Here is a 26351-nt window from a genome sequence, read left to right on the forward strand (position 1 = left end):
CTAGTGAATTTGGAGGCCAGGTCAACACCTTGTGCTGTTCTTCATGATTTTCGCTGGGGATGGCTGCTGCCATCAAGGAGTGTCATTGCTATGGTCAATGGTATTTACTTCTACTGTCAGTGGTCATAATGTTGTGGCTGATCTTAGTATGTGAGGCAAGGAAAATGTGAGGTTGGTATCAAGGCATCTTTTTGTATAGTTTAGTTTTGACAAATTAGTCACTGTATATATTCAAAACTTACAAAAATAACCATTTTTTTTTATTTAATTTAATTATTTTTTTACTTTGGTCTGAAGTACCTAATCAGATGAAAAGCTGTTTTACATCCAGTACTAATAACCCCTAGTAGAATACTATGAAGAGTGCTTAAAATCTTTCTCAATGCCAGAATTAGCTGAAGATCCTACCAAACCACCATCTCTCCCCTCCTCGGTCAGTTCTTTCTAAAGATAGATTGTGCAATCTATCTACAATTTTTTAAAAATCATAAAATGAGGTGTCCTTTCTCACTGAGAGAAATTTATTACATTTTCCCTCTGAAGCTCCTTCTGTAGGGGAATGGGCTCTGGCCTGATTACTTTTTATAGTGAGGGTCTAATCCTATTTTTATGAGGAAGGGAAACAATAAAAAAAAAAAAAAAAGAAATGACGAGACAACCCTTAGAAGCTCTGTCGTCTGACGCGCCAGATATGTATTCCTCTCTGACAAAGATGGATATTTCTCCTGATGAGTTTCATCCACAGACCGCAGCTGCCTTTTTATTAACTCTATGTGTTTACTCTTAGTCTTAGATGTGCCGCGTCTCTCGGATTTTCTCCTGTGTTGAGTTTGATATTACACCGCCTTGTTCGCAGCGTAACTTGTAGGTAATGTTAAACTTCTGTAACAGTTTGTTCTGTATCAGAGTAGACGCTGACTTGAGTTCTCCCACACCGAGTACCTTTTGCCCTTCCTGCCTCTTGCCTCCTCTGTTATTTCATTCTTCCTCGTCCACCAGTATCCAGATTCCCCCCTTATTTTCTTGCTCTGCACTTGTACTGCTCTTCTCACCTCTGCTTTTCTTCGGCTGTGTTAATTCTGCGCCGTGTCTGACTGGGCCTGCTCCCCCCTCCCCTTTTCCCTCATAACAAGACCATGATGGACCTTATCACTCCTGTCACTCAAACTCTCTGGCAGCCAATCTCTATGTTTTTTTTCTTCCCTCATTCAGTTTTCCACTCTGTCTTTGCCTGCCTGTCTTTCTGTCTGCTTCCCCCTCTCAGTTTATTCCGCCGCTTTCCCTTCTATGATGACCAGGAGAATATGCTTGCCTGCAACCCATCTGTCCCGCTGATAAAGACGTTAGCAGTGATGGGTGTAGCACCAGGCATAGGGCAGCAGGGCCCTGTCAGTGTTGGTCTGTCTTGTGGGATGGCTAACGGGTGTCATGGATTAGTCCGGGCCGTGCATGATTGCTTCACTAGCTCTGAGATACACACGGCGCTTTACCCTGGGCGATACCGCGGTGTAGCCGGCCAGAAATCTCTGTCACAAAAGAGGAAGGAATGGGGAAAGGATTTGTGCGCTGCGTGTCAGGTTGGAGGCGTGTCACGGAGGACAGTTGCGCTTGTGTGGATTTGTCATTTGACCTAGACGAATGCACGAATGGATCATGTTAGAGTAAGATGTAGTGACATAGAGAGTGCCCTTGAAACTTTTGCAATGGGAGATTTTATCTGCAGCTTTTCGGGATTAGCCTGAATGAAAAACAAAATAAATTTGACATTGTTAACTTGTACAAAGTCATTTTTATCTCTTCAGGTCAAGCAACCATGCTGCCTAAAAAAAAACCTACCCAAGTTAGAATTTAGTCAATATTAAGTTATATATATGTAACTTAATATTGACTAAATTGTGACTTTTGATGTTTGAATATGTGCAAGTGTAACTGTCACATGAGCTACTTTTAATTTGTGAGACATTTTATTTTGAAAGTCCAGCCTTCTTACAGGCGACATCTTACATACTGTAAGTAGCTGTAGGGCTTTTATTTTGAAAATACCACCTACAAAAAGTCCTTTGTGATGAGCATCGGGAGTTTAACCTTTTTTGAAAGGCATGGCTTCTATACAGCCTCCTCATTAGAGTTCTGCATGCTGTTACATGCTTTTATCTTGAAGGAGCAGTTTGGTACTATTATTCTGAAAAACTGACACCCTCCTTTGAGTGCCAGGAGTTTAACCTCATTTGCAAAGCATGAATGGCTTCTACATAGCCTCTGCATTAGGGTTCTGGTTGCCGTTATGTGCTTTTTTTTTTTTGAAGGAGTAGTTTGGTACTTTTGTCTTGGGAAGCTGACATACCCAGTCACCCTCCCTTTGGTCCCTGGTGGGGCCTTTATGGAAAATCCTGGTTTCACACGAGCCTGTTCTTAACCCCACGTGTACACATGCACTGTAGCAACATGCCTGTGACGTTTCTCCTCACAGTGCATTGATTTTCAGCGGGCAGCCCGTCAGGTAACCCATGAACACTACCACAAGGTAGTTTTATTCATACGTGAATAAAGACTGAAGAAGCACTGGATGGCCATGTGAAAGACCACTTGAAATAGTAACAGTCATATTGTCCCTCAACTATGATGATGTCTTATAAAGAAAGTGTTAAAACTCACAAGGACAGCTGACTGTCTAGACACGACTTCACAATGAGGTTGTTTGAAAAGATTTTCTTGGTTTCAACACCAGAGAATATGGTTAAGTACATGATCTGCCAGAAACAGCTGGATTAGATGTATTTTAGTTGTATTTTATTGGAGATAAAACCCTAAACAATAGACAAGGGTCTTTTGTCCACATAAATTTCACCACAGGGAAAGGGCATAAATAATAACATTAATCACAATTAAATTCAATATAGCTACATCAGTTTCAGGTTTCCTGGTGCTTTGCATGCTACATGTTTAAATCAATGTATCCAATGATCAGGCATAACATTATGACCACTGACAGGAGAAGTAAATAACATTGACCATCTTGTGGCAATTCAGTGTTCTGCTGAGAAACCTTCTGACCTGGCATTCATTGGTATGGATGTTACTTAGACATGTAGCACCCACCTAGACCAGACCAGACACCCCCACCCCATTGCAATGACACTCCTTGATGGCAGCAGCCATCCCCAGCAGGATGCAGCCTGACGGTTTAGGAACAACTCAAAAAACATGAAGAACAGCAGAAGGTGTTGACTTGGCCTCCATATTCACTAGATCCCAAACTGATCAAGTATCCGTGGGATGATCCACAGAGGTCCCTCCCCTCAACCCATAAGACCCAAAGGCCCCCGCTAACAACGTTCTGTTGCCAGACACCACAGGACACCCTCAGAAGGCCCATGTCCATTCTCTGATGAGTCGCTTTGAAGGGAGACAAGGGAGACCTACACAGTATTAGGGAGGTGGTCATAATGTTATGCCTCATCGGTGTGTATTAATGTGCAGTTCAACCATCATCTGATTTGACCTTTCAAGTGACTTTTCAAGCAACTCAACTTCCTAAAATAGACTTCTGATATGATTTATGAATTGTCATGTGAGATATTTGATTGAAGGTAAATACACAAACAGTATTGGAGAGACAGTGACATTTTGAGTTGACTGTTGTCTCTTACATTTCTTTAGCATCCAGGTCAAACACGCTAAAAGTGCGTGCGCTGTATCTTGCCCGATCTATTTTAGGTATAGGACAGGCTGACTCGTGAGCTGACCTGGGAGTTTGCTCATTGGTATGATACATGACGATGCACTAAATCATAAAAGGAAAGCTCACCCTAAGCCTGACGGTTCATTTGCACACGAGCTCATTTACATTCACGAGATAGAGCTCGTGTCTTTCTAAGAGATTTCCTCTTCGACAAAAGGCACCGAGTTGTAAAGGTGAGCACTTTCAAGGACTTTTCTCCTCAGAGCTAGACCAAGAAAGCGGTTCAGCAGTCAGGTGGCAAAGCGTTGGAGCGAGCAATGGAAGCATTTACTTGGCAAGATGCAACAAAGTCGGAGCGGCGCGTCGGCTTGTTTGCTTCCAGAACGTTACTAAATTTGCTCAGGTGAAACGCTCCAATCTGCCCGTTCAAGATGGACTGTCCAACACTCTTTAATGTTATGCATCGGCTGCAGCACATGAATGTCTGTCAGTGCTTCTGATGCATATGTTTATTTAATACACCGCCTGGCTCTATTCCTTGGATTTTTTTTTCTTTTTTAACCATGCCTCGTTGACAAATATGAGTTCTGTCATGCTCTGAAAAAAAAATCTGAAAAGCTGCTTTGCTGAATGTCAGATTCATCAGAAATCTATCTATGGAAGCAGCCTCCACGGAAGCTGTTGAAATTTAATAAAGACACAGGTAAGCTCATTAACGCTCCAGGCACACTTACTGTATGCAGCCAGGATTTAAGCTAGGGGGACGGGTAAAGAAAAAAGTGAGTGAGGGAGGGGGTTAGACGGAGTAGTAACTTCACAATCCTACACACACAGAGAGTGTCTATAGGATTGCGTGGGAAGACGAACGATCAGGTGCACAATGGCGCCTTGTTGTAGGTTTTGAGTGTGTCTACACCTTGTTCTGCCGGGATTTAAGCTGCTTTTGAAAGCAGATAAAGGACAAGTAAGTGGCTGCTTGAAAATGTACGGGGTTCTTGTTTAACTCGGCGGGGGATTTCTTTCTAAATTTGACGTCTAGTTCTTTGATGTCGGCCTCTATATTTTTACAGTGTAACAAAGAAGCTGGAAGCTACATTAGTGCGCGGCTTCATTGTGCAGAGCAATAAGCGCCCTTTATGATGTGGTGCGTTCAGGGTTCGACACTATATTTGGATTCGTGTGTGTCATTTATGTGTTGTTACTCACAAACTTTTCTAAGCTCTTTCTAATAACCATCATGAGAGGACTTCAACCATATCAACAAAGACAAGACATTTAAAAAAAAAAAAAAAGTATTAAGAAGTAATTAACACGCCCAGGAAGACAAAACTTCAAATGGTTCAGCTGCAGCACCCTGCTCCCTCCCCGCTGGGATGTGGCAACGGAGCAAGCGCCTTTCATAGGCAGAATAGTCTCGTCTCGGGAGGTTTAATGTGATGTGCCGCTGCTATGTGTGTTCGCTGTCAGAGAAAATCTTTGGGGCAGCGGGGACGTGTCACAAAGTACTTTCCATTAGGACAAATGAACAGCTGCTCAACTGTCTGCTGGGTTGCCTGTCAGTGCAGCCACGGCTGCCATCTGTATTCATAACACATTGTGACAGACGTCCAGGAATAAAATAAATTGATCTGTATTCAGCTCGGTTTGTGTGTGCGTGTGCGCGTGTGTGTGTGGGCTGTGAAAATACACCGAGCATGTGTGTGTTTACTTGACTGGGATTGCACACATGTGTTTATTGATGCATGTCTGTGAAAGGGAGAACAAGATGGGAACGACAGATTGATGCTTTTGAAGCTATATAGCCAGAATGACACTCAAGATAGAGATTGATTTACTTTTTTTTTTTTTTTTTTTGCTCCTGTGTATTAAGGACATAACTCTGCACACAACAGCCATACTTATATAAAGGGTCTAGGTTACTGGTTTATAATAGGCAAACAGTGCCAGCAGGCAATAAAAGACAAATTAAAAGCTGGGGAAGCAAAAGAAGGCCGTTTCCACAGAGGTGGTAATGATTGCAGAGCGCATTTAATGTTACTTTGTAAAGTGGACAGATGCGCACACTCCTCCAAGGCTTCCCATCTCTCTTTCGTTCCTTTTGCCAGAAGTTAAGGCTTCCTTTGTACCCCATCTGTCGGAGAAGGGGGTAACATTAAATGCTGTCGACAGTGCTGAGATTAAGGGTTTGTGGACTTACGCTGTTTTGTTTTCGTAAGTGAACCAGCTGCTTTGCTTTGCTTTGTTTTGCAGAGGTTTACTCCTCTAGGTTTTGAGTCTTCTTAAAATGCAGTTGAGAAGAAATGAACTTTCGTCAGCTCTGTGTCCCAGAGGGAGGGAGAACGTGAGTGGGTGGAAATAAGTGCTCGATCTGCAGTGGTGTTATATGGATCGGGCAAACTATGCATTTTGCTCAACCACAGGCAATTTACTAATGGCGACCATCTATTACTTATATATACTTAATTATGTACTGTAGATTGTCCTTTGAGCTAAATGCAAGCGTCAGCAAGCTAATATGCTTGTAACAACCATGCTAATATGATGTCTAGTAGGTGTTATGTTAACCATGTAAACACTCTTAGCTTGTGCAAAGTACATGTGCAAATCTTATTCATTCTATTGGTTATACTGTTTTATTTTATTTATTTCATTATTTTATTTTATTTTATAACTGTCTTAGACCCAAGTTTCTTTCTACTGTTGGTTTGCTTGTGGAGAAATAAAGTCTATCTGAGTCTAATTCTATCTTAGGAAAACTTTTATGAAGGTGGAATAATTGGTATGTTGTGTTTTTTCCACATTTTTAAAGAAACTGAAGACTGAAGAAAAAATATATACATAATTTTGATTACAGATATGGTGTAACATGGAGGAATTGAGTGAGGCAGGTGTGCACATAATATGATGTGTTAACCATGTCCATTCTGAAAGTTTTATTGGTTTCTATTCCCTTTTGCATGGTATTAAACTGAACTGGCCTTTTGCTGGCGTTGGGTTGTCGGCGAACATGCGACATCCTCGTTTTGGCAGTGTGACCTCCACCGTTGCCACCAGTCAGTTCTCCTAAAGATGATTTTTAGCCGATTCAGCATTTTGAATCAACAGTGTTGAGAGAGGTCACTATGATTGGCTTATCAGCTTAGTAAAAACGGTGGAGAAAGGAAATAGATGTGATGAAAGTGAGCAAACGTCCAAGTCAAGAGGGCACAAAAGCTCTTCTTTTATTTCATAATCATCAAAAACCTCAAATACATAAATATATTTAGATAGATAGATGGATTCAGCTTATCCAGCCGTGAGGTGTCCTTCTTCTTAGTGCTGCCCTCCCATCACGCCACAGTGTAGAAGAGGGTACTGACAATGATAGCCTGGTAGATGGTTGTCATCTACAATTAATAAATTGTGGAGCATCTTATCAGCATCGCTCAGGAGCAGCCATATGATGGTTTGTTGGGAAGATCTCCGAGTCTCCTAGCTAATCCTAGCCATCCCTGTTTGAGGGACGAATACAGACTACTGCCACCTGATGGTGTGGAGAGTTATTTGGAGGGAGTTGGCAGTGGTCTTCATGGTGTCCAACACAAACACAGTCTTTGTCCTGCCACCGTCTTCCAGAAGTTATTTGACGTTGGTTTGGTGCGCCCATACCCGTTGCTCATGTTTCCCAGAAATGAATGCAAACAGTACTAACGATTTCCACAGAAGTGTGATTTGACAGGGTTGACTGTGATGTGCAGGTTTTTCGGTAAAAGACAAAATAATGGACGTCCCAGAGGTCGCACTAGTCCTCAGATGAGATGTAATCATCACCATGCGCAGCGAGCAGCACATTCAGATTTACAGTTGTGAAACTGTTGACTTAAAACCTGACATTATCAATTTGCTTTATTTTTCTCCTTAAACTTTCACGCCTCAGCACCTTATCACCCAATTATCTTTTGGTAACGCTGCATCACCTGAAGATTTTTTTTTTTTTCTTTGCGGCAGATTATTGAGAAGTCAGACATAAAGAGGAGATGGGAAACTGTAAATCAATGCCATGCTGTGTTTTTTTTTTCTCCTTGGACTCATAAATGTCTAATGTGTAGGGCTATGTGATTGATGGTCGGTGTCAACACGGTCCTATCTGGATTTGTTGTGTTGTCACTGTTTGAACTTGTGGCGGCACAGTGGTTTGGCGGTTAGCACTGATGCCTCACAACAAAAAGGTGGTAAATTCGAATTCCTCGGCATACTGGGAGTTTGCATGTTCTCGCTGTGTCTGCGTGGGTTCTTACCAGGTGCTTCCTCCCTCTGTCCAAAGACATGCTTATTAGGTTAATTGGTGATTCTAAATTGGCCGTAGGTGTGAGTGTGAATGGTTGCCTGTCTCTCTGTATTTGCCCTGTGATGGACTGGCGACCTGTCCAGGGTGTACCCCGCCTCTCACCCAGTGACAGCTGGGATAGGCTCCAGCCCCTCCTCGAACCTCCAGAGGACAAGCGGCTGCAGAAAGCGAATGAATGTTTAAACTCGTAGTCTGCAGAATGTGTGCTTGCCGATGTGGTTGTCTTTTTTTTTTTTTGCTGTAATTGGGTGTCTGTTTGGGGCCGGTCACATCCCAAACAACTCCCACACGCATACAGATAAAGGCCAACTTGAAAACAGGCCTTTTCTCCCTCCTTTCCTGCCATGCCCCCCACCCCCACTAATAACAAGTTTAAGATATTTCGGGCCAGGTGCTCTGCCTAGCAGTTATTCATTTCCTTCAAGTCTTTCAGGTGACTGGTTGTTTTGTGCTTCAGCTGAAATTGGTGCCTTATCAGCGGCAGGGCAGGGGCCCGGTGGCCACATCACACGTGATATAACATTTTCCCCAACCGCATGACTGCCCCACATGATTAAACTCAATCCGACCGGCTGTTGCCTGTGTGCCCGTGCTGTATATGTGGTGTGTCAGTGTGGATGTTTGTCTTAAAGAGAGGAAGCATTCGGGTTTGTCTCATCTGCAGTCCACAGGAGGATGACGACCATGGGAGTGACACGCATATGTTTCTGATCACAGTCATTTGATATGTGCATTGGAGGCATGTAGGTTTAAAAAGGCTTTTACCACTTCAGGGTCGTTCACCATAACTAGAGCAGTTTCTGTGCAAACCTAAATGTCAGCACTTGTTCACAAATTCTGAATTGGGCTGTTTTATGTTTCCGACACCGTCCTAATTTTCACATGAGGCCTGTGAACCAGACTGCTGCAGGCAGGCAGGACAAAAGGAACAACAATACACGCGCAGGAACAAACTTTTTTAAGAACACTGTGTTTCGATCCTCTGTGCCCTAAATGACAGCGTGTGGTTCAAAGTGTTTTTTTTTAAGACAAGCCTTGGTTGAATTAAAAGGAAGAGAAGAAAGGAAAGTGAAGAAATCAATGTTTGTTTCTCTTCCGATAAATGCACAGAGCCAGGCGGCGTAAGACAGTAAGAGGGTAATCTGTGAAACAACAATACCGTGGGCTGACAGGAGACGCAGTAATCTAGGCTGGACCGGCGCTAGCCTTAAACAGAGTGTTCTGTGTCTGAAAGATTACACTGTAAGCTCTGACACAATAATGGTCGTGACACACACACATACACACTGAAAGAATTGCCTCAGCCTGCCCGGGGCTTCTGCAAGGGTAACCCTGATCACAGCGTAGTCTTTAGTGGATGGCTCGCTGGCAGAATGCATTGATGAGAATCAGATTGAGGCCTGCTGCCAACAATGAGCAGTGAGGTAGGGAGTGATTGACACTGAAAAATAAATGAGATGCGTTTTGAGGAATCAGCAGTGGAGGACGTGAATAGTGTTTACTCCATTGTGCGTTCATGTGATTATAGTCCTTCTGTGAGTTAACAGTTACACCGATCAGCCATAACACTAAAACCACTGGCAGGAGAAGTAAATAGAAGGAAACTTTTGGACATGGCATTCATGCGGATGTAGGCATGTAGCACCCACCTAGACCAGACCAGGCACCTCCACCCCATAGCAAAGACACTCCTTGATGGCAGCAGCCATCCCCAGCAGGATGCAGGCTGACACAGGCACACACACAAAAACGTTTTGGGAATTACTAAAAAAAAACATGAAGCACAGCACAAGGTGTTGACCTGGCCTCCAAATTCACTAGATCCCAAACTGATCAGGTATCTGTGGGATGATCCACAGAGGCCCCTTCCCTCAACCCATCGGACCCAGAGGCCCCCACTAACAACACTCTGCTGCCAGACACCACAGGGCACCCTCAGAAGGCCCATGTCCATTCTCTGATGAGTCACAACTGTTTTGGAGGCACAAGGGAGACCTACACAATATTAGGAAGGTGGTCATAATGTTATGCCTGATCGGTGTAGGTGAATGTTTTCTAATTGGATTTGACTGCAGTATGTGTGACTTACCAAATCTATGGACAATTACACTTCTTTCTTTCTTTCTTTCTTTCTTTCTTTCTTTCTTTCTGTCAGTGCACATCAGATTTAGTTATTATTACTTTCATCCATATGGCTTTTCCCTCTTTCACACATGTTTCACTCAAGATGAAATGTTAGCAGATTTCTAAACTATAGCCTAAAGCCTAAATGAAATTTCTACTTGTCCACTTCCACTTTTTCATTAAATCTTTGCGTTTAACTTGGTGTGCAATCATGCTGTCACATTCACATTCAGGCTTTGAAGTCTTTAAAGTTGCATAAATCAGCTTCTGAGTCTCCATCTGCACCAGCCTCTCTGTCCAAGCTGTTCTGTTAAAGTGTCCAGACTCAGATATCCTCTCCCACTGACTTGAATGTGTCTGTTTTAAACAGTTTGAGGCTCGCGTGTACGAGGGCTCAACGGGTGTCGTGGTCAACCTGACGGTAGACGACAGAGACGACCCCGCCACGGGGGCAGGGAGAGCCATCTACTCTATAATCGACGGAGATCCTATGCAGAGCTTTGAGATCCATACGAACCCAGACAATAACGAGGGAATGTTGTCCGTTGTCAAGGTAAACTCATGTTTATGAGACATTCCACTAGACGTAGTCCTGCCTGTAACACAAGCCTTGCCTTACCAGTGGTTTTCCCCTTTCTAAGCCTCTGGATTATGAAGCCACGGCGACCCATACGCTATTCATCAAAGTAGAGAACGAGGATCCTTTGGTTCCTGATGTAGGCTACGGCCCCAGCTCCACAGCCACGGTTTACGTCACAGTAGAGGACATCAACGAGGGCCCCGTCTTCTTCCCAGACCCTCTGATCGTCACCAGGATGGAAAACATTCCCGTGGGCAGCTTTGTGGCCTCTCTAAACGCTACAGACCCAGATGTATTAGAGATCCAGAGCATCAGGTAAGGTGCTGGAGGTAAAAGAATATCGAAAGTCAAAATGAGAGTATTAGAGATCGCTTTGCAAATCTGTGCTCATCTCGTGTATGAGAAAATTAGAAGATACAAAGAACGAGAGAGCTTGTTTGTGTTGTCTGATTGAATGTAATCTGGTGCGGCTCACAGCTCCCTACTGCCAGTAATGAGCTTTCTGATTGTCATCCAGTTTCACTTTGATCTGTTGAGGAGCATAATGGAGAATCATTTGCTAATGGGACTCTGTGAGCAGCGCAAAGTTTTCTCTAATATAAGGGCAGTTCTGCGAAGTGAGTTTTCGACTTCATATTTTCATAGACATATTTTCAAATAAGATATTCGATGTGGTTTGATGCTGTTTCACAACCCGTTTTTCTTCAATGAAGCAGTTCCAGGCTTGCATCCGTACTCTCTGACACACTCATACACTCCTTTCCCACAGATAGGCTCAATTTGGGTGGCCCTGCCAGGTTCATAGAAACAAGGCTATGTTGATAAAATCCCTCAGTTTCAGATCTCCTTGTTTCACTTTTGGACCTTTTTGGACCACACACTTGTGTGAATAACTGAGTAAGTAAGAAGGAACCAGTAGATATAAACCCATGTAGCTCACACATAGTTGCCAGATATAATATCCTGGGTGACACTTTTCTAAACTGTTTGCACACTGGATGCCACCTTAAGTAAATTCTGAAACTGTGGGAAATGATATTTATATTATAATTCATTTCCATGCTTTTGCAGCCATGCATTTTCAAAAAGGGAAGGAACGCTGTTATACTGTATATATATTAAATATCACTATATATATCAGCCTAAAAATACCCAGATATGATTTTTATCCGTATTCCCCTCCCAGCAGATTATACACTTTAGCCTACAACATCAGCTTTTTCCCGTTTTCACTCCTCAAACTGTCAGGTCTCACCTCTCTCGTGTTTCCGAGCTATCAACACTCCATCTTTTTATTCCTTCGTATGATTCACAGTTTCTCTATTTCTGCGTTTCCCCGTCTCCGATGTTCAATGTTCCCGTCAGGCTGTTTGATCTGCTTGTGTACACAAACAAAATATACAGCCCAGACAATCTAAGCAGTCAGCCCGTTCACCCCTGTCAACTGGGAGGTCACAGAGTGGGGCAGCTCATTAACTTTAACTCTGTTGCAGCGGAAGCCCCCTCTCCGACATTACCATCATCATAACAGGAAAGCTATTAGTTGCACGATGTGCTACAATTATTCCTCTTGCTGCCAGAGGGAACCCTGCGGTGTGTGCTGCACTCACACTTTACAAGATGAAAAAGTCATAATTGCATTTATTGGCTTTCAGGCCTAATACATACTCAATATATACTGCTATTTTTCTGTACCCTTGGAGTTATATATCGTGTAAAATATAGTGTAAGGTAAACACATGGGGATAATATAGATCTAAGGAAATAAAAGTCACTAGATCATGACTTTACTGTGCTGTAAAACGTAGTCACCGTGTCAGTATCAAATGCTACATAGCAGGGAGTTGTTCCACTGACTGGTGTGCAGGAGTAAGCACGTGGGTCTAAAAGACTTTGATATGGAGCAGTCTGAACTCACCAGACAGATCACATGCCAGTCTGTGCTATCAAGATATCTGATATCTCAAACTGGTCTCTGAATGTTGATTTTACTCAAGCGTACATGAATGCTACTAGGGAAGTTTTTATGAAGATTAAATAATGTCTTTTGTTTGGACATCGTCGGTTGCTTTCCTCATGCCCAAAGCTTACTTTATCAAGTAGTTCTATATAACCAGTAGAGCTCCCCCTGGTGACTGGCTGCAGTATAATTCATAAGCTCCACCCCCTCATCCAAATATGGCTCCAGATAACGAAGGTTGACACCATAGACATACATACATAGATGCCTCATTGAGCGGGTTGGCCAGTTGTTGCGATACGTCAACGTCGCCGCCATATTGGAGGAACCAAAACATTAATGTTACATTAATGTTACATACGTTGTTTTTGGTTCCTATCACTTTCCTGAATATATATATTCGTGTGTGAATGTGTAAATGACAGGCATTAACTTATAGTACTTTGTAGAAGACGCTTAATAAAGTTCACCCCATTGACTCGTATTGGTTCGCGGGACAGAGCTGCCTCCTCCAATATGGCGGCGATGCTGACGTACGGTCCAGCGCTCAATGAGGCGTCTATGTATATATGTCTATGGTTGTCACCATGCATAGTCTGTATGTTAAAGATGGCAGACAGGACAGCTCCTCAAAAGTGAAGCCAAAGCCAGTAGAGCTCCCCCTGGTGACAGGCTGCAGTATAGGTCATAAGCTCCACCTCCTCCATCTTAGCAGATGGGACTTGGTCCAAACTAAACACTAGTGTCAAAGTACATGTCAAATGATTTTATTTTTTTTTGGTCATGGATGGTTTTTGTCATTATAGGTTGTTTATTTAATGCTGATGCATGTTCAAGTGTCCATTTTTCTATTTTACACTATAGAAACAGGATGTCACATCATGATGACTACCAGTTGCCATGACAACCACTCTGTGAAGCATTTATTTATATACAGTCTGTGGTTGACATGGGCTTAAAAACAGTATTACAGTAGAACTCAAACCAACAGGGGACACCTCATGGCCACGACATCCACTTGTTTTATACGGTTTATGATTAAACATTAATAGTTGTGTTAACATTGGTTATTAGTTACAGTTTGGTTTAAATTCTAAAATTAACCTTGTACATACGAAGCAAAAAATAATAAATAATCATAATCAAAGCATGTGTCTATGTCAGACTGAAATGTCTTTAGTTGTGCAAGTATTTGAATATAAACCAAAGTATTTGACAAACTAAAAATCTGACCTTGCTTTGTATTATAATTCATCAGGAGAGCATTACACACATATTGTGTATACCAATATGAGCATTATTGTGATGCTAGCAGAAATGTTTTCCTTTAATAAAAGGATTACCAAAGCCATCGTGATTTGTTCTCTGGACATGTTGGCACAAGATGTCATGGCCGTCAATTTAATAGCTGCAGAGAGATGCTTGCTAAAAATATTGTCACATCAACTGACATCACAAAACAGAAACGTGGATATAAATGTTGAAGAACACACATTGCCTCTCTTTTATGAAAAGACTTGAGTTCATACATAGGACTAGTGTCAGAGTGAGGACAGCCTCGGCTAAGTATGTTTTCGTCTGAACAAATATGAGGCTGAAGAGCTTTTTGCTTTTTTCCATCCTCTTCATTCTACATTCAGTCTTGATTGCATCTTATCTGCTTGACCTTCAGCAACCATTGGTCTTCAGTAACCCATTTACCGCATACACTACTCTGAATAGCACTCCAAATGAAGAAAAAAAAAGTCCCACTGACTCAAGACTCAAGACTCAAGTTTCCGTGGTATGTTGTCACTGAACCACAGGGAAAAAAAGGAAATAATTTCTATATGTTAACTTTTCAGGTTAAAGAATGTTAAATAGTTTCATCTCTCTGTCTCTCTCTCTCTCTCTCTCGCTTACAAGCATGGTTTGAGGATTCTGGTGATCTTTCGTCTATCTATAGCCACAAAGGGCTCTGTGTTTTTGACATCTTTGTACCTTCTATGTCATAAATCTGCATCCTTGCAACTTTATCCTTCCTGCTCTACCCTCATCATACATTTCTGTGTTGTTTTTTATGGCTTCTGTGTTCGTTGTGGTTTCATCTTTTTTGACGGTAGAGGTGACTTTGAGATTGTCATAAGTGTGACCTGCAGACAGGTTGAGGACGTTGTAAAAGATGCTTGGAGAGTTAGAAATGGAGAGGGGATGTGCACAGAATAAAACAAAAGAATAGGATATGTGTTTACCTTCTGCTCTCCTTCTCTGTCTGAGTGTGCATAACTGTGCAGGTGTGAGAGTGTGCGTGTTTGTGTGTCTGCCCCCTGGGCTGAGTAGGTCAAATGCATTTGACATGGAACATTGTGGGTCTGACTCGCTGGTCAGAATCTGTAGCACTGAGCGTCCAGCACACACATGAATACAGGACTGTTGGATTCAATAATATCATTATTTAAACATAAACCTGTGGACCAGTCTGTTTAGATCCTGAGGAATATGTCGCATAAGCTAGCCATAACAGTGTCCACTGATCAGCCACAACATTAAAACCACTGACAGGAGAAGTAAATAACATCGACCATCTTGTGACAATTCAATGTTCTGCTGGGAAACGTTTGGACTCGGCATTCGTGTGAATGTTAGACAAGTACCACCCACCTAGACCAGACCAGGCACCCCCACCCCATAGCATGTGTGACATTTCAGGAACAACAGCACAACCCATTCACACACCCATTAACATTCTAGTGGGACATGGAGAATAAAAAAAATCCCATACTAACTTAATTTCATGATTTCAGGTGGCATTTCAGACACTGTCAAAATGCAGCACTTCACACACATGAACTCTGCTGTGTCCCAGTTCCATACTACTCTTTAAACAGGATGCACAATTAGTTTAAATGTTTTACAGAAGTATGATATAATTCAAATGCAACAAGTGCACTGTACATCCGTCAGACTTTGAAATTCTGCTGCCTGTTAAACTTCACAGACATCAATGTAGTTTTTTTTTTTTTTTAAAACTTATAAATGTTCACAGTTTTCACCATAATCCATACAATCAATCAAGGTGTTTGTTTGTTTTTTTAACGATGCTTTCCAGCTGTGAGCAGCTCCATCATTTCAGTCATGCATGGCAGTGAGAGAAGGAAATGTCCATCAAAAATCAAACATATTTTATTTTAGTATGTATGCAGACATTTTGAGGCGTACTTTATTTTGTCACCTTTCCGGTGTGAACACACTACATATGCAACAGCTGCTTAGGGCGTGCTGACTTTGAAGACCCTCCATCCCTGTGGCTCACCCCCCAATGGTTCAGACCTCTCGGGACTGTGTAGGAGTGTGCAAGAGTACTTGATTGACATCTTACCTTCTTCCCACCTACTAAGATAATACAAACCCGTCTCTTTGTCATTCTCAAGGTTTAAGCTGAAATAGTTAGATTAGAACCAAATAGGTCATCCTGTATAGCTTTAAAATGACTTGATTGGGTTAAAACCTTGGGGTTCGGTTTGCAAGGGTAGAGTTGTCACAGGAGCTCAGGAGAGTTCATGCCAAAATTTAACTCCACTTTTTTTCTGTGGTACTGTCAGTGCCTTAAGTGCTGGAAACACTGGACAGTAACATAAACCAATCAACCAATGACCACCTTCCTAACATTGTGTAGGTCTCCCTTGTGCCTCAAAAACAATTGTGACTCATCAGAGAATGGACATGGGCCTTCTGAGGGTGTCCTGTTGTGTCCAGCAACAGATTGTTGTTAGCAGGTGGCCTTTGGGTCATGTGAGTTGAGGGGAGGGGCCTCTGTGGATCATCCCACAGATACTTGATCAGTTTGGGATCTAGTGAATTTGGAGGCCAGGTCAACAGGTCTTGTGATGTTCTTCATGTTTTTGGAGTTGTTCCTAGACCATTTTTGTGTGTGCGCCTGTGTCAGACTGCATCCTGTTGGGGATGGCTGCTGCCATCAAGGAGTGTCATTGTTATGGGATGGGGGTGCCTGGTCTGGTCTAGGTGGCTGCTACGTGTCTAAGTGACATCTACATGAATGCCAGGTCCTAAAGTTTCCCAGCAGAACATTGTATTGTCACAAGGCGGTCAATGTTACTTCTCCCTTCACTGGTTTTAATGTTGTGGCTGATCAGAGTATGGATTACAGACAAACCAAAGCCAGTATGTTAAAAAGGATGAGGAAAACTTATCACAAAGACAGAATTTGTAGTGAGTTTAAGCCAGCATGTGTGCAGCCAATTTTTAAGACTATAAGTACTTCTTTTCACTTGAACACTTGAATGTTGTTGATCACCATGCACAATATTAAAGTCACCCAGTTTAGCCTGAGTAAGCACAACACACAGAGTTAAATTAATATTTCAGTCCCAAAATGTGGGAAGTACATGTGCTGCTATTATTATTTCTTGGTAACCACTGAGTGCAGCAGCTCAGCAACAGCAGGTTACTGGTAACGAGTAACAGGGAAGGCGAGCTAACCCTTGAACAATTCGACAAAAGGTGGATTGGGAGTCTTTATAACACCTTGCACATGCACTGTAAGGGTTTTACAACAAGTGACTCATGAAACAGCTGAGCAGGGTGTTTCCTTTAAAAACTGACCTTGGGAGGCTGCCCTCCTAAAAATCCCAGTCTGCTCAAATTGGTCAGCTCCAATGTTCTGGAGCAGACACCACCCATAAAATGTAAAAAAGTAAAATGCAAGAAGTCAGCAGTGAGGTGGAATGGAATTTGAGAATTAGAGAAAGTGCTTCGATTGGACTTCAGATTTCTATACAGATATGCAGGAAAGCACAATGTGGTTTCTTGTTAGCTTGGTTTGCTGCCCATAAAGAGTAAAGCAGGGTTTATCAGTCCTGTCTCATTATTCAGGATATCACGCATCCTTCCTTTGACATTTTTTTTCCATAATGTTGTTGAGATGTGGTGTAAAAGTTTAGCAAATAAATAAATTAGTTACTGTTTGACCCTGAAAATCTTTGAAGGAGCCCATATTTTAATGAGCCCCCACTGGTCTTGCGGCCTTCGTCACTTTCGTAATGTTAACGTTTTGTTTTTTTAACGTGTGATCAAATCATTTTGGTAAAATAAGTGTATTGCATAGCATCCACAGTTCGCATGAATCACTTTTAATAAACAGATTTTGAAATGTCCAGCTGCATTCATTATAAATGTGCTCAGAGGAAAGAACTGTTACGCATTTAATTGACCTCAGTTGGCACAGTGGTGAACATAATTATTAAAAGCAACAACAGAGAAATTCATCCCTTTCTCAAGTGCCTCTACTTTCCCTCAAACTGACCTGAGATAGTCCCTGCACTCATTCCCCCCCTTAAAGTTGCATAATTACAGCAAATAAGAGTCGTTTTAATCCCGTTCGGTATTTAGGCCAAACCATTAGACTCTGGGAGGATTTGTCTCGTGTTTCTGCTGAAGGAGTTTTATAGCCCTCTTGACTGGTTTAGTCAAGCAGAATGGTTTTTATGAAAGTGCTGAAGAGGGAAGCAGCATCTGACAGACTGAGTGAAAATGGGGATTTCAGACGGAGAAAGTTGGACTTTTCTGGCAGCAGGTTTATCTGTCGTGAACTTCACAGAAGTGGTTTGCTTGATGCATGGGCACTTGACATTGAGGGAATGTATTGCGCTTCAAGGTAGTGTTTTACCCTGAATTTTGTAGGGGAGAAAAAAAAATAACTTTACTTCAGTCAGATTTGTTATATCCTAAACTTGACTCTTCATGCCGCGCTAGAGCCAGACCGGTAGGCTGTGAAGAGGGGAGCAAATAATCTGAAGTGTCATTATGAAAGTTTGGCTAATTTAATTAGGTCTCATTTACGGTGACAAGACTCTCATCAGTTGTCTAATAACTATTTACACTGGAGTAATTGATGCTTGATGGGAAAAGGAGACGGAAAGTAGAGGACCTTAACTGCACTCATGGAAACAGTTCACACTAGTGTTTAGATTTTGTGCAGAGTCAAGCAAATCCTATTGTTTCCAAAGATTTTGTTGCACCACCTTGAGAACCTGAATACAATACAATAAAGCTGAAATCTTTGAATAACAGAACTGAAAGTAGGATTTATTTATTTTTTTTTTAAATTGCATCAGCAATAGTTTCTCAAGGGGTATGTTGTCAAGGCTCTTTTAGAGTACCGCAGGACCATAACTTACGCATGCAGCCTGCGCTGGTGCGAGCCATTTATAGTTGTGCGCTCGTCAGTCTGGCTCGGTCTGTAACAACATTTTTGTCCCTACTTCCTGCTTCACTTTCAACAATGGTTACCGAAACTTTTGCCTGAATTTCACCTAAATTTTGCCAAAATTTCGCCAAAGACGAGTCATACAAATGTCTCCGAGCCTCCTCAGTTGACCTTTCCTTGATGTATTCCATCGTACCAAAGCAGAAACCCGCTACTACCAAGCAGACCAATCACAGCTCTTGCTGTCTGTATCGACGCTGCTCGTAGTTACATTTCAGGGGAAGTGCACGTCGGCTACAGTGCTAGGCTAGGGTCGCCGTAGCTATCACAGAGCGCCATGTGTCCAGACTTAGCCAGTGCTTAGAGGTCTCCAGTCCACCTCACTACCGTGACTCTCTACCTCCATCTCCTCCAAAACACATTTAAGTTGTTTTCTTCTCCTTACTTTTGAAAATAGCGAGAATTTCAAACAGCTGGGTTATCCATTATTCATCAGCTTGCTGTCTACTTTCACTTCTCACTCTAGTCCTGTTCGAGTTAAAAGGGATGGGACTTAAAAGTAGAAGGATGGGGTGTTGGAATGTCAAGCATGAAAACTGGCAGGTAGCTTTGAGGAACCGGGGTAAGAGACGAGATGAGGAAAGAGAAGGTGAGACAAATCAATGGACGGATAGGCGGCCCGTGGAGATGACAGGGTGTGTGTGAAGGAGTGAGGTGTCGCATGCAACAAAGGTTGACCTGCGAGGGGTCAGACGTGGCGATCACGATCGGATCAGCCAGAAAGTGTCACTGTCTGCAGCGGGATAATCGACAGAGGGCGAAACAGAGGGATGGAGAGGATGCAGGACGTCGGAAAAAGATGACTGCAAGACAAACCAAGGACGCACACTGGGGTAGATGTAATGATGGGACAGGGCCACTGACTTAATAATAGTTTGTCATTATGAAGATCTGATTGGCTGCAGATGTTCCCAGAAAGATTTTCTGTGCCAAACTACAAGGTAACTGGGATGAAACAGGAAAGTAAAGTACAGAGGAAATCAATAACACGCTTGCTGAACTCTTACTAACTACTTCAAAAAGTTTTCTCAAAGTTCAAAGAAGCCATAAACACAACAGCAACTTTGGCCAGACATTTGACACAAAGAAATAGAATGCTACTTAATAGATTTTGCCTGCAACCACTCTTTGGCTTTCCTCCTGTCAACGCAGCACATTAAAAATTAACCCTGCAAAGGAATCCGAGACTGCAGGGCCGGTAACTGGGTCATCTATACGGCCTAACAAGCTATGTGTGCGGGACTGCGGTCATCGGGGGTCTAGAAGAACTGTGCAGCAGCAGTAGTCAGTGAGAAACTGTGCAACTTTTATGGAAAACTACACATAATCACAGTATTTTCATGAATGTCTTATGTCTTAATAGTTAAAACAAAATACAATTTCTTCTCTTTGCTTTGTAGTGTTGAAAATGTGTATCTTCTTTGCCATTGTTATGCGCAAGGGTAATTTGATGCTCCAGTATCTCTGACCAGCCATCACCATCATTATAACACATTTGAAGTCAAATCTTCTTGCACAAAAAAAACTGTGCTATAAGTACACAGATCAGCCACAATATTAAAACTACTGACAGGAGAAGTACATTGACCATCTTGTGACAATGCAGTGTTCTGCTGGGAAACTTTAGGACCTGGCATTCTTGCGGATGTTAATTAGACATGTAGCGCCCACCTAGACCAGACCAAACACCCCCACCCCATAGCAGTGACACCCCTTGATGGCAGCAGCCATCCCCAGCAGGATGCAGAATGACACAGGCACGCAAACAAAAACGCTTTAGGAACCACTCAACAAAATATGAAGAACAGCACAAGGTTCTGACATGGCCTCCACATTCACTAGATCCCAAACTGATCAAGTATCTGTGGGATGATCCACAGAGGCCCCTCCCCTCAACTCATAGGACCCAAAGGCCCCCACTAACAACATTCTGTTGCCACTACAGGACACCCTCAGAAGGCCCATGTCCATTCTCTGATGAGTCACAACTGTTTTGGAGGCACAAGAGAGACCGACAAAATATTAGGACGAGACACTCTGGAATTATAAAAGGAGTATTTTAGATGCTCTTCACGTGCAGGTCCAAGGGTGCTAGGAAACGGCTTCACTGGAAAGAACGAAGGCCACACTACATTGTAATTTAGAAGGATAACATTTCAATCCCAGGTGGTTAACCATCCGAACTGCACAGGGTAATCATTTGAAAAGAGTATTCCGATGAATAATGTATAAAGGATAAAAAATAATACATAGTCTGTCAAAAATGAATAATGGCGTAAAGCGCGTGTATTTTTTTTTTTGTAAGTTTTGCCTTTGTAATTTAACTTGATAAAATACACCAACACAAACACGGAGATGTCATTTGCAAAACACCCCACCAATAAGACAAAAGGTGACTAATAAGCACTTTTTTTTTTTTTTTTTTTGAAATCTAACTGGCATTTACCACCGTGTAAAGTTACCCGTTTACTCCGGTGATCCTCCATCTGACTTCTCATAAACCCTTACTCTACCAAGCTGCCACCCTGTATCCCACGCAGTGACGCAGGTCCCGTTTGAGGCAGCATTGCGTCATCTAAAAGCATGAGATGGGCTGTCTCGGGAAAAAGTTTCAAGGACACAAGTTGCAGGTTTTTCCGCTTTAATGTCATTCTGCAGAGCGACACGGGCTGAGTCATACAGTCTCCATTTTCCCCCTCTCTCTCTCTCTCTCTCTCTCTCTCTCTTCCTTGGGCCCTTCTGGGATGTGAAGGGCCTGATTATGGGCTAATCAGATGTTTAGATTTGTTTCTCTTATATACACCAGCCGAGTAAAATCCTGCCAAAATGCATGGTAAAGGAGGAGAGAGTGAATGAGCATGTGGGAAAGAGAAAGACGGAGATAGAGAGTGGGGGCAGCGAGAGGCTTTAGTCATACAGTCAGTATGCCAGCAAATAATTAAAACAATCCTAAAAGATGCCAAGAGGAGCAGGGAGAGAGAGCTGTTGTGCTGTGAAGCAGGAGTAAATTGCTTTTCTTCCTGATAATTACAGGGTTATGGTTATCAACTGATGCAAAGAGGTGCTATTTTGTACCTTCTTATGATAATAACTTTTTTTTGTTCCGTGTTTTTTGTTACTCAGGCTTGGTAATTTATGAAAATGATGTCGCACTCAAATGTGCACGTGAAGACGCGGTCTTGTGCATAGCTGCAGTCGCGTGTCAAAAGAGTGTCCTTGCACACTCTTCTCTGCTCCTGCCAAATATTGACAATGCAAACCATTGATTTTCATCTTTGAAATCCAGCCCACCCACTCTCTGAGCACACTCCCTCTGTTGCTGTTAAGATGCCACAATGGGTCTTTGTTCGGGGTACTCTATGGAGAGCGCCGGCAGTTGTTGAGAGGAGCTGGCGGAGAGCCTCCTGTACACTCGTACCGGGCTCGTAGTAAACCAGAGGCTGAAAAGCGGCTTTTTGAGGTGTGTGTGAAACGCAAATCAAGACGTAGGTTGAGCGTTCGTAATCGGTCACACTTTAGCATACGTCTGATTCAAGCCAGGAAGGGACCCTTAAGCAGTAAAGTGAACACAGGCAGCAGAGATGCGCTCCTCTTTTGAGCTGCCACTATGGAGACATGCAAGGATTAAATGAAAAGAAAAGTGCAGTTTGCTTTTATCACTTGAAGCATTCATGTTGGATTTATGTCTGAAAGTCTTTACATCACCGCGGGGCCTCATTTTACCAGCTTTCACTTCCTCTTCTTTAACACAAACAATGAGCAGGCAAAACATTATGACCAGCTTCCTAATATCGTGCAGGTCTCCCTTGTGCCTCCAAAACAGTTGTGACCATAAACTGTATAAATATGGACAATGTGTCGCCACTTCTTGCATTGGTCACACTGACGCTATTTTCCCGGGGATACAGGCAGCGGCGTATTGCGACTTTGAAGCCAGAGTCTGCACAGTACAGTTTGAAAGCGGAGCCACATGGAACCGCGTTATCGATGACCCAACCGTACTCCCTCCAGACTCACTCGCGTTTTTGTTTATTTAATACTGCACTCTGCTCTACCTCCACCAGTTACAAAGAAATGTCCCACAGTCCCACGGGACTGCTTTACGGAGCCTTTGGCATGGCAACTGGTGGTCACCATTATGTCACATCCTGTTTCTATAGCATCAAATAACTAAACTAAAACAAACCTTATCCAAAAAATTCACTCGTGAATATGCATCATTATATCGACTACTTAAAATGACAGAACGCACCCTTGAGTTAGTTCGGCACAAGTCCCATCCGCTAACATGGAGGGAGTGGAGATTATGACCTATTCTGCAGCCAGCCACCAGGGGGAGCTCTACTTGCTTTGGCTTCACTTTTGAGAAGCAGTTCTGCCGCCCATCTTTATACAGTCTGTGGTTGTGACTCATCAGAGAATGGACATGGGCCTTCTGAGGGTGTCCTGTGGTGTTTGGCAACAGCATGTTGTTAGTGGGGGGCCTTTGGGTCCAGTGGGTTGAGGGGAGGCATCTCTGTGCATCAGGTTTGTTCCAGTGCACCCCATGTCTGGTCTGGTCTAGGTGGGCGGGGCGTGTCTAAGTAACATCCACATGAATGTCCAAGGTCCAAAAGTTTCACAGCAGAACACTGAATTGTCACAAGATGGCAAATGTGATTCACTTCTCCTGTTGGCAGTTTTAATTTTGTGACTGATCGGCGTACAACACCTGATGGTTGCTGTTTGTCTCATGTCATTATTGAGATGTTTGTTTTCCACGTTAGCTATTCCCTGCCTACCCATGCACTAAGGTCATGCTTTGACAAGAGATATATCTTTCTAAGAAGTTACACTTGTCCATCACTTAACTCCTCAGCCTTCTACCCCCAAGTTCAGATGCTTTGCTCACCGGCACGTACACAAAGACAAACCCCCACTGAATGTGAGTGACAGATGATTGATGTAACCTGTGCCAGCGTTTTCTTTTCCCTTTCTCAGTGCTGCCACATTTATTTCCCCCCGTACGGACCTGCTGCACTGTGCTGATACAGAGCAGAAATATGAACAGGTGTGACATGGGTAATTTGTCCACATGGCCTAGGGCGGTGGTTGGCCGAAACCAGGCAGCTCAGCTCAGTTTAAAGCTAAAATCCAGCCCAGAGCGGCTGACCAAGGTCTTTGTGGGCAACCCCGAAGGAGTGACTTCATTCACTAAGGCTTCAATCCCACATTCTCTCAAAAAAGAGAGAAATAATAAAAGACATATTTTTATTTAATGGTCAGAAAGAAATGAAATGTTACTGACCTTCAACTAAGTAAGAAAATTCAGTCAGCGATATTGTTCAAGGTCCCGTGCGGAGTCAACAGCTGACCCAAGAGTGCGATGAGTTTGGTGACCGGTTCTTCGCGGCACAGAGACGATGCACGGAGTCTGCAGAGGAAAAAAAACAAGCTATACCAATCATGTAGTATCATGTCTTATTTACTATAAGCAGCCTCTACTGGCATCGAAAAGTTGTAGGACAAACATACCTTGATGCACAGGTATCTTTGAGGAAGTGGCAAAGTTCTGTAAACTTTCCTGCAGCTGCGCAAAAAAAGTTTTACCCCTTTTTTTTTTTTTTTTTTGCAGTAATTGGGTCACGGAGCGCTTTTTATGAATACACATGATGGATCAAATATTTAACTCGCATGACTGTGCCGCCGATGCTTCAGTATCTGTAAAAAAGAAGAGTCTCCCGTGTGTGTGGTGACTGGATTTGTCGTGTGACCCTTGCTGCGTCTATTACATCTAGTCATCTAGGGACAGCATGAATAACGGCACGCCCAGTTCCGGCAGACGTCAAAGAATGATTACACCTTACAAATTGAAAAACAAAATAATGATGTTTCTCTCATATAAATATATATATATATATATATATATATATATATATATATGTATGGCCAGGATGACTCTTTTCATTTCTCATTTGAAGTTTTGTTTTGCTTTCCGTTCATATCTCCCGTATCTCTGATTCTTACTTCGTTCATTGTAGCCGTGTGTAGCATTCATGTATGCTCCAGACCAGATGATGGAAGTGCGCATAGCAATTCACATTCTCTGTGGATCATCCCACAGATACTTGATCAGTTTGGGATCTAGTGAATTTAGAGGCCAGGTCAACACCTTGTGCTGTTTTTTCTCCTAAAGGTGTGTGTGTCTGTGTCAGGCTGCATCCTGCTGGGGATGGCTGCTGCCATCAAGCAGTGTCATTGCTATGGGGTGGGGGTGCCTGGTCTGATCTAGGTGGGTGTTTCATGTCTAAGTAACATCCACATGAATGCCAGGTCCAGAGGTTTCCCAGCAGAACATTGCATTGTCACAAGATGGTCGATGTTATTTACTTCTCCTGTCAGTGGTTTTAATGTTTGATTGGTATATACTGAAATGTGGCGAATGAAAGTCGTTGTGATCTTCGCAGTGTGTCTCTCAGTTCTTCTGAGAAGGCTGTGGCATTGTGTGAGGAGCATGCACGCCCCGCCTCTGCTGCTGGAACTGGACCAAGACAAAGAAAGAAAAACTGTTAATGCACTTTAAATTAATGGCATAAACTCCTCGCTAACATGTAGACGAGCTCAGAGGGTCAATTACCGTTAGATCCCAGCGCCGTCTCTTAAGATTTAAGGGAACCCACTCTGAGCAAGCTGTGAGTGTATTCCTCAAGAGGGAAAAAATGCAAATGAACGTAATCCATTTAAAACCGGGAGACTTTTGACTCCTTAATCTGCATGCGCTGCTTGCATTGTTTCTTACACTGGCCTGGCATTGAAAATACGAGAAGCTCTGAGGATGAGGCGGGTCGCAGGTCCTACCTGAATCAGATAGCTTTTTATCTGAAATTGATTTAGAAATAATTGTGTAATGGATGGACGGAAGTTTGTGCAGGACTGGTCCGAGATCACCACCAGAGCCTGCGATCGAGAGAGGAGCAAATTCATTTTCATTACACACTTATTCACAGCTCCAGTCTCATGCATCCCTGTCTTATCTCCATTCTTGATCCTTCCCCTTATCTCACTCTCCCTGCTCTGCCCTTTCCCTCGTTCTCCCCTCCGCCTCTCGCTTAGCTCGCGATGGGTTTGGATGAAATGTACAGTTGCCAAATACAAGTCGGCATAACCCCCGTACTATTATTGCTTCTCTTGATTGAAGTTTTCATATCTACTTCTCACACACACACACACACACACACAGCCACACACACACACACACACACACTCGGCGGCTGTCAGACACAAACCGACTATTAGCATTGGATATGCGCCGTCTCCTCTCCCTCAGTACGTTAGACTCCAATCGGCAGAAGATCTCGCCGGCAGGAGAGAGAAAGAGAGAGAAGAAAGTGATTGAGAGACAGATAAAGACGGCGTGATAAAGTGAGAGCAAGC

At 42.9% G+C, this 26351-nt stretch overlaps 1 protein-coding gene across 1 annotated transcript in view; it reads left to right on the plus strand.

Annotated features, from left to right (window-relative positions):
- Positions 1-26351, plus strand: part of cdh13 (cadherin 13, H-cadherin (heart)) — a 254830-nt gene that overhangs the window by 179856 nt on the left and 48623 nt on the right. The window contains exons 8-9 of the mRNA XM_084555537.1: positions 10504-10686; positions 10775-11028. Of these exons, the coding sequence (XP_084411663.1) occupies positions 10504-10686; positions 10775-11028 (437 nt within the window). The remainder of the gene's footprint in view (positions 1-10503; positions 10687-10774; positions 11029-26351) is intronic.

Source organism: Chelon labrosus (assembly GCF_963514085.1).
Source record: "Chelon labrosus genome assembly, chromosome: 11".
Classification (NCBI taxonomy): Eukaryota; Metazoa; Chordata; class Actinopteri; order Mugiliformes; family Mugilidae; genus Chelon; species Chelon labrosus.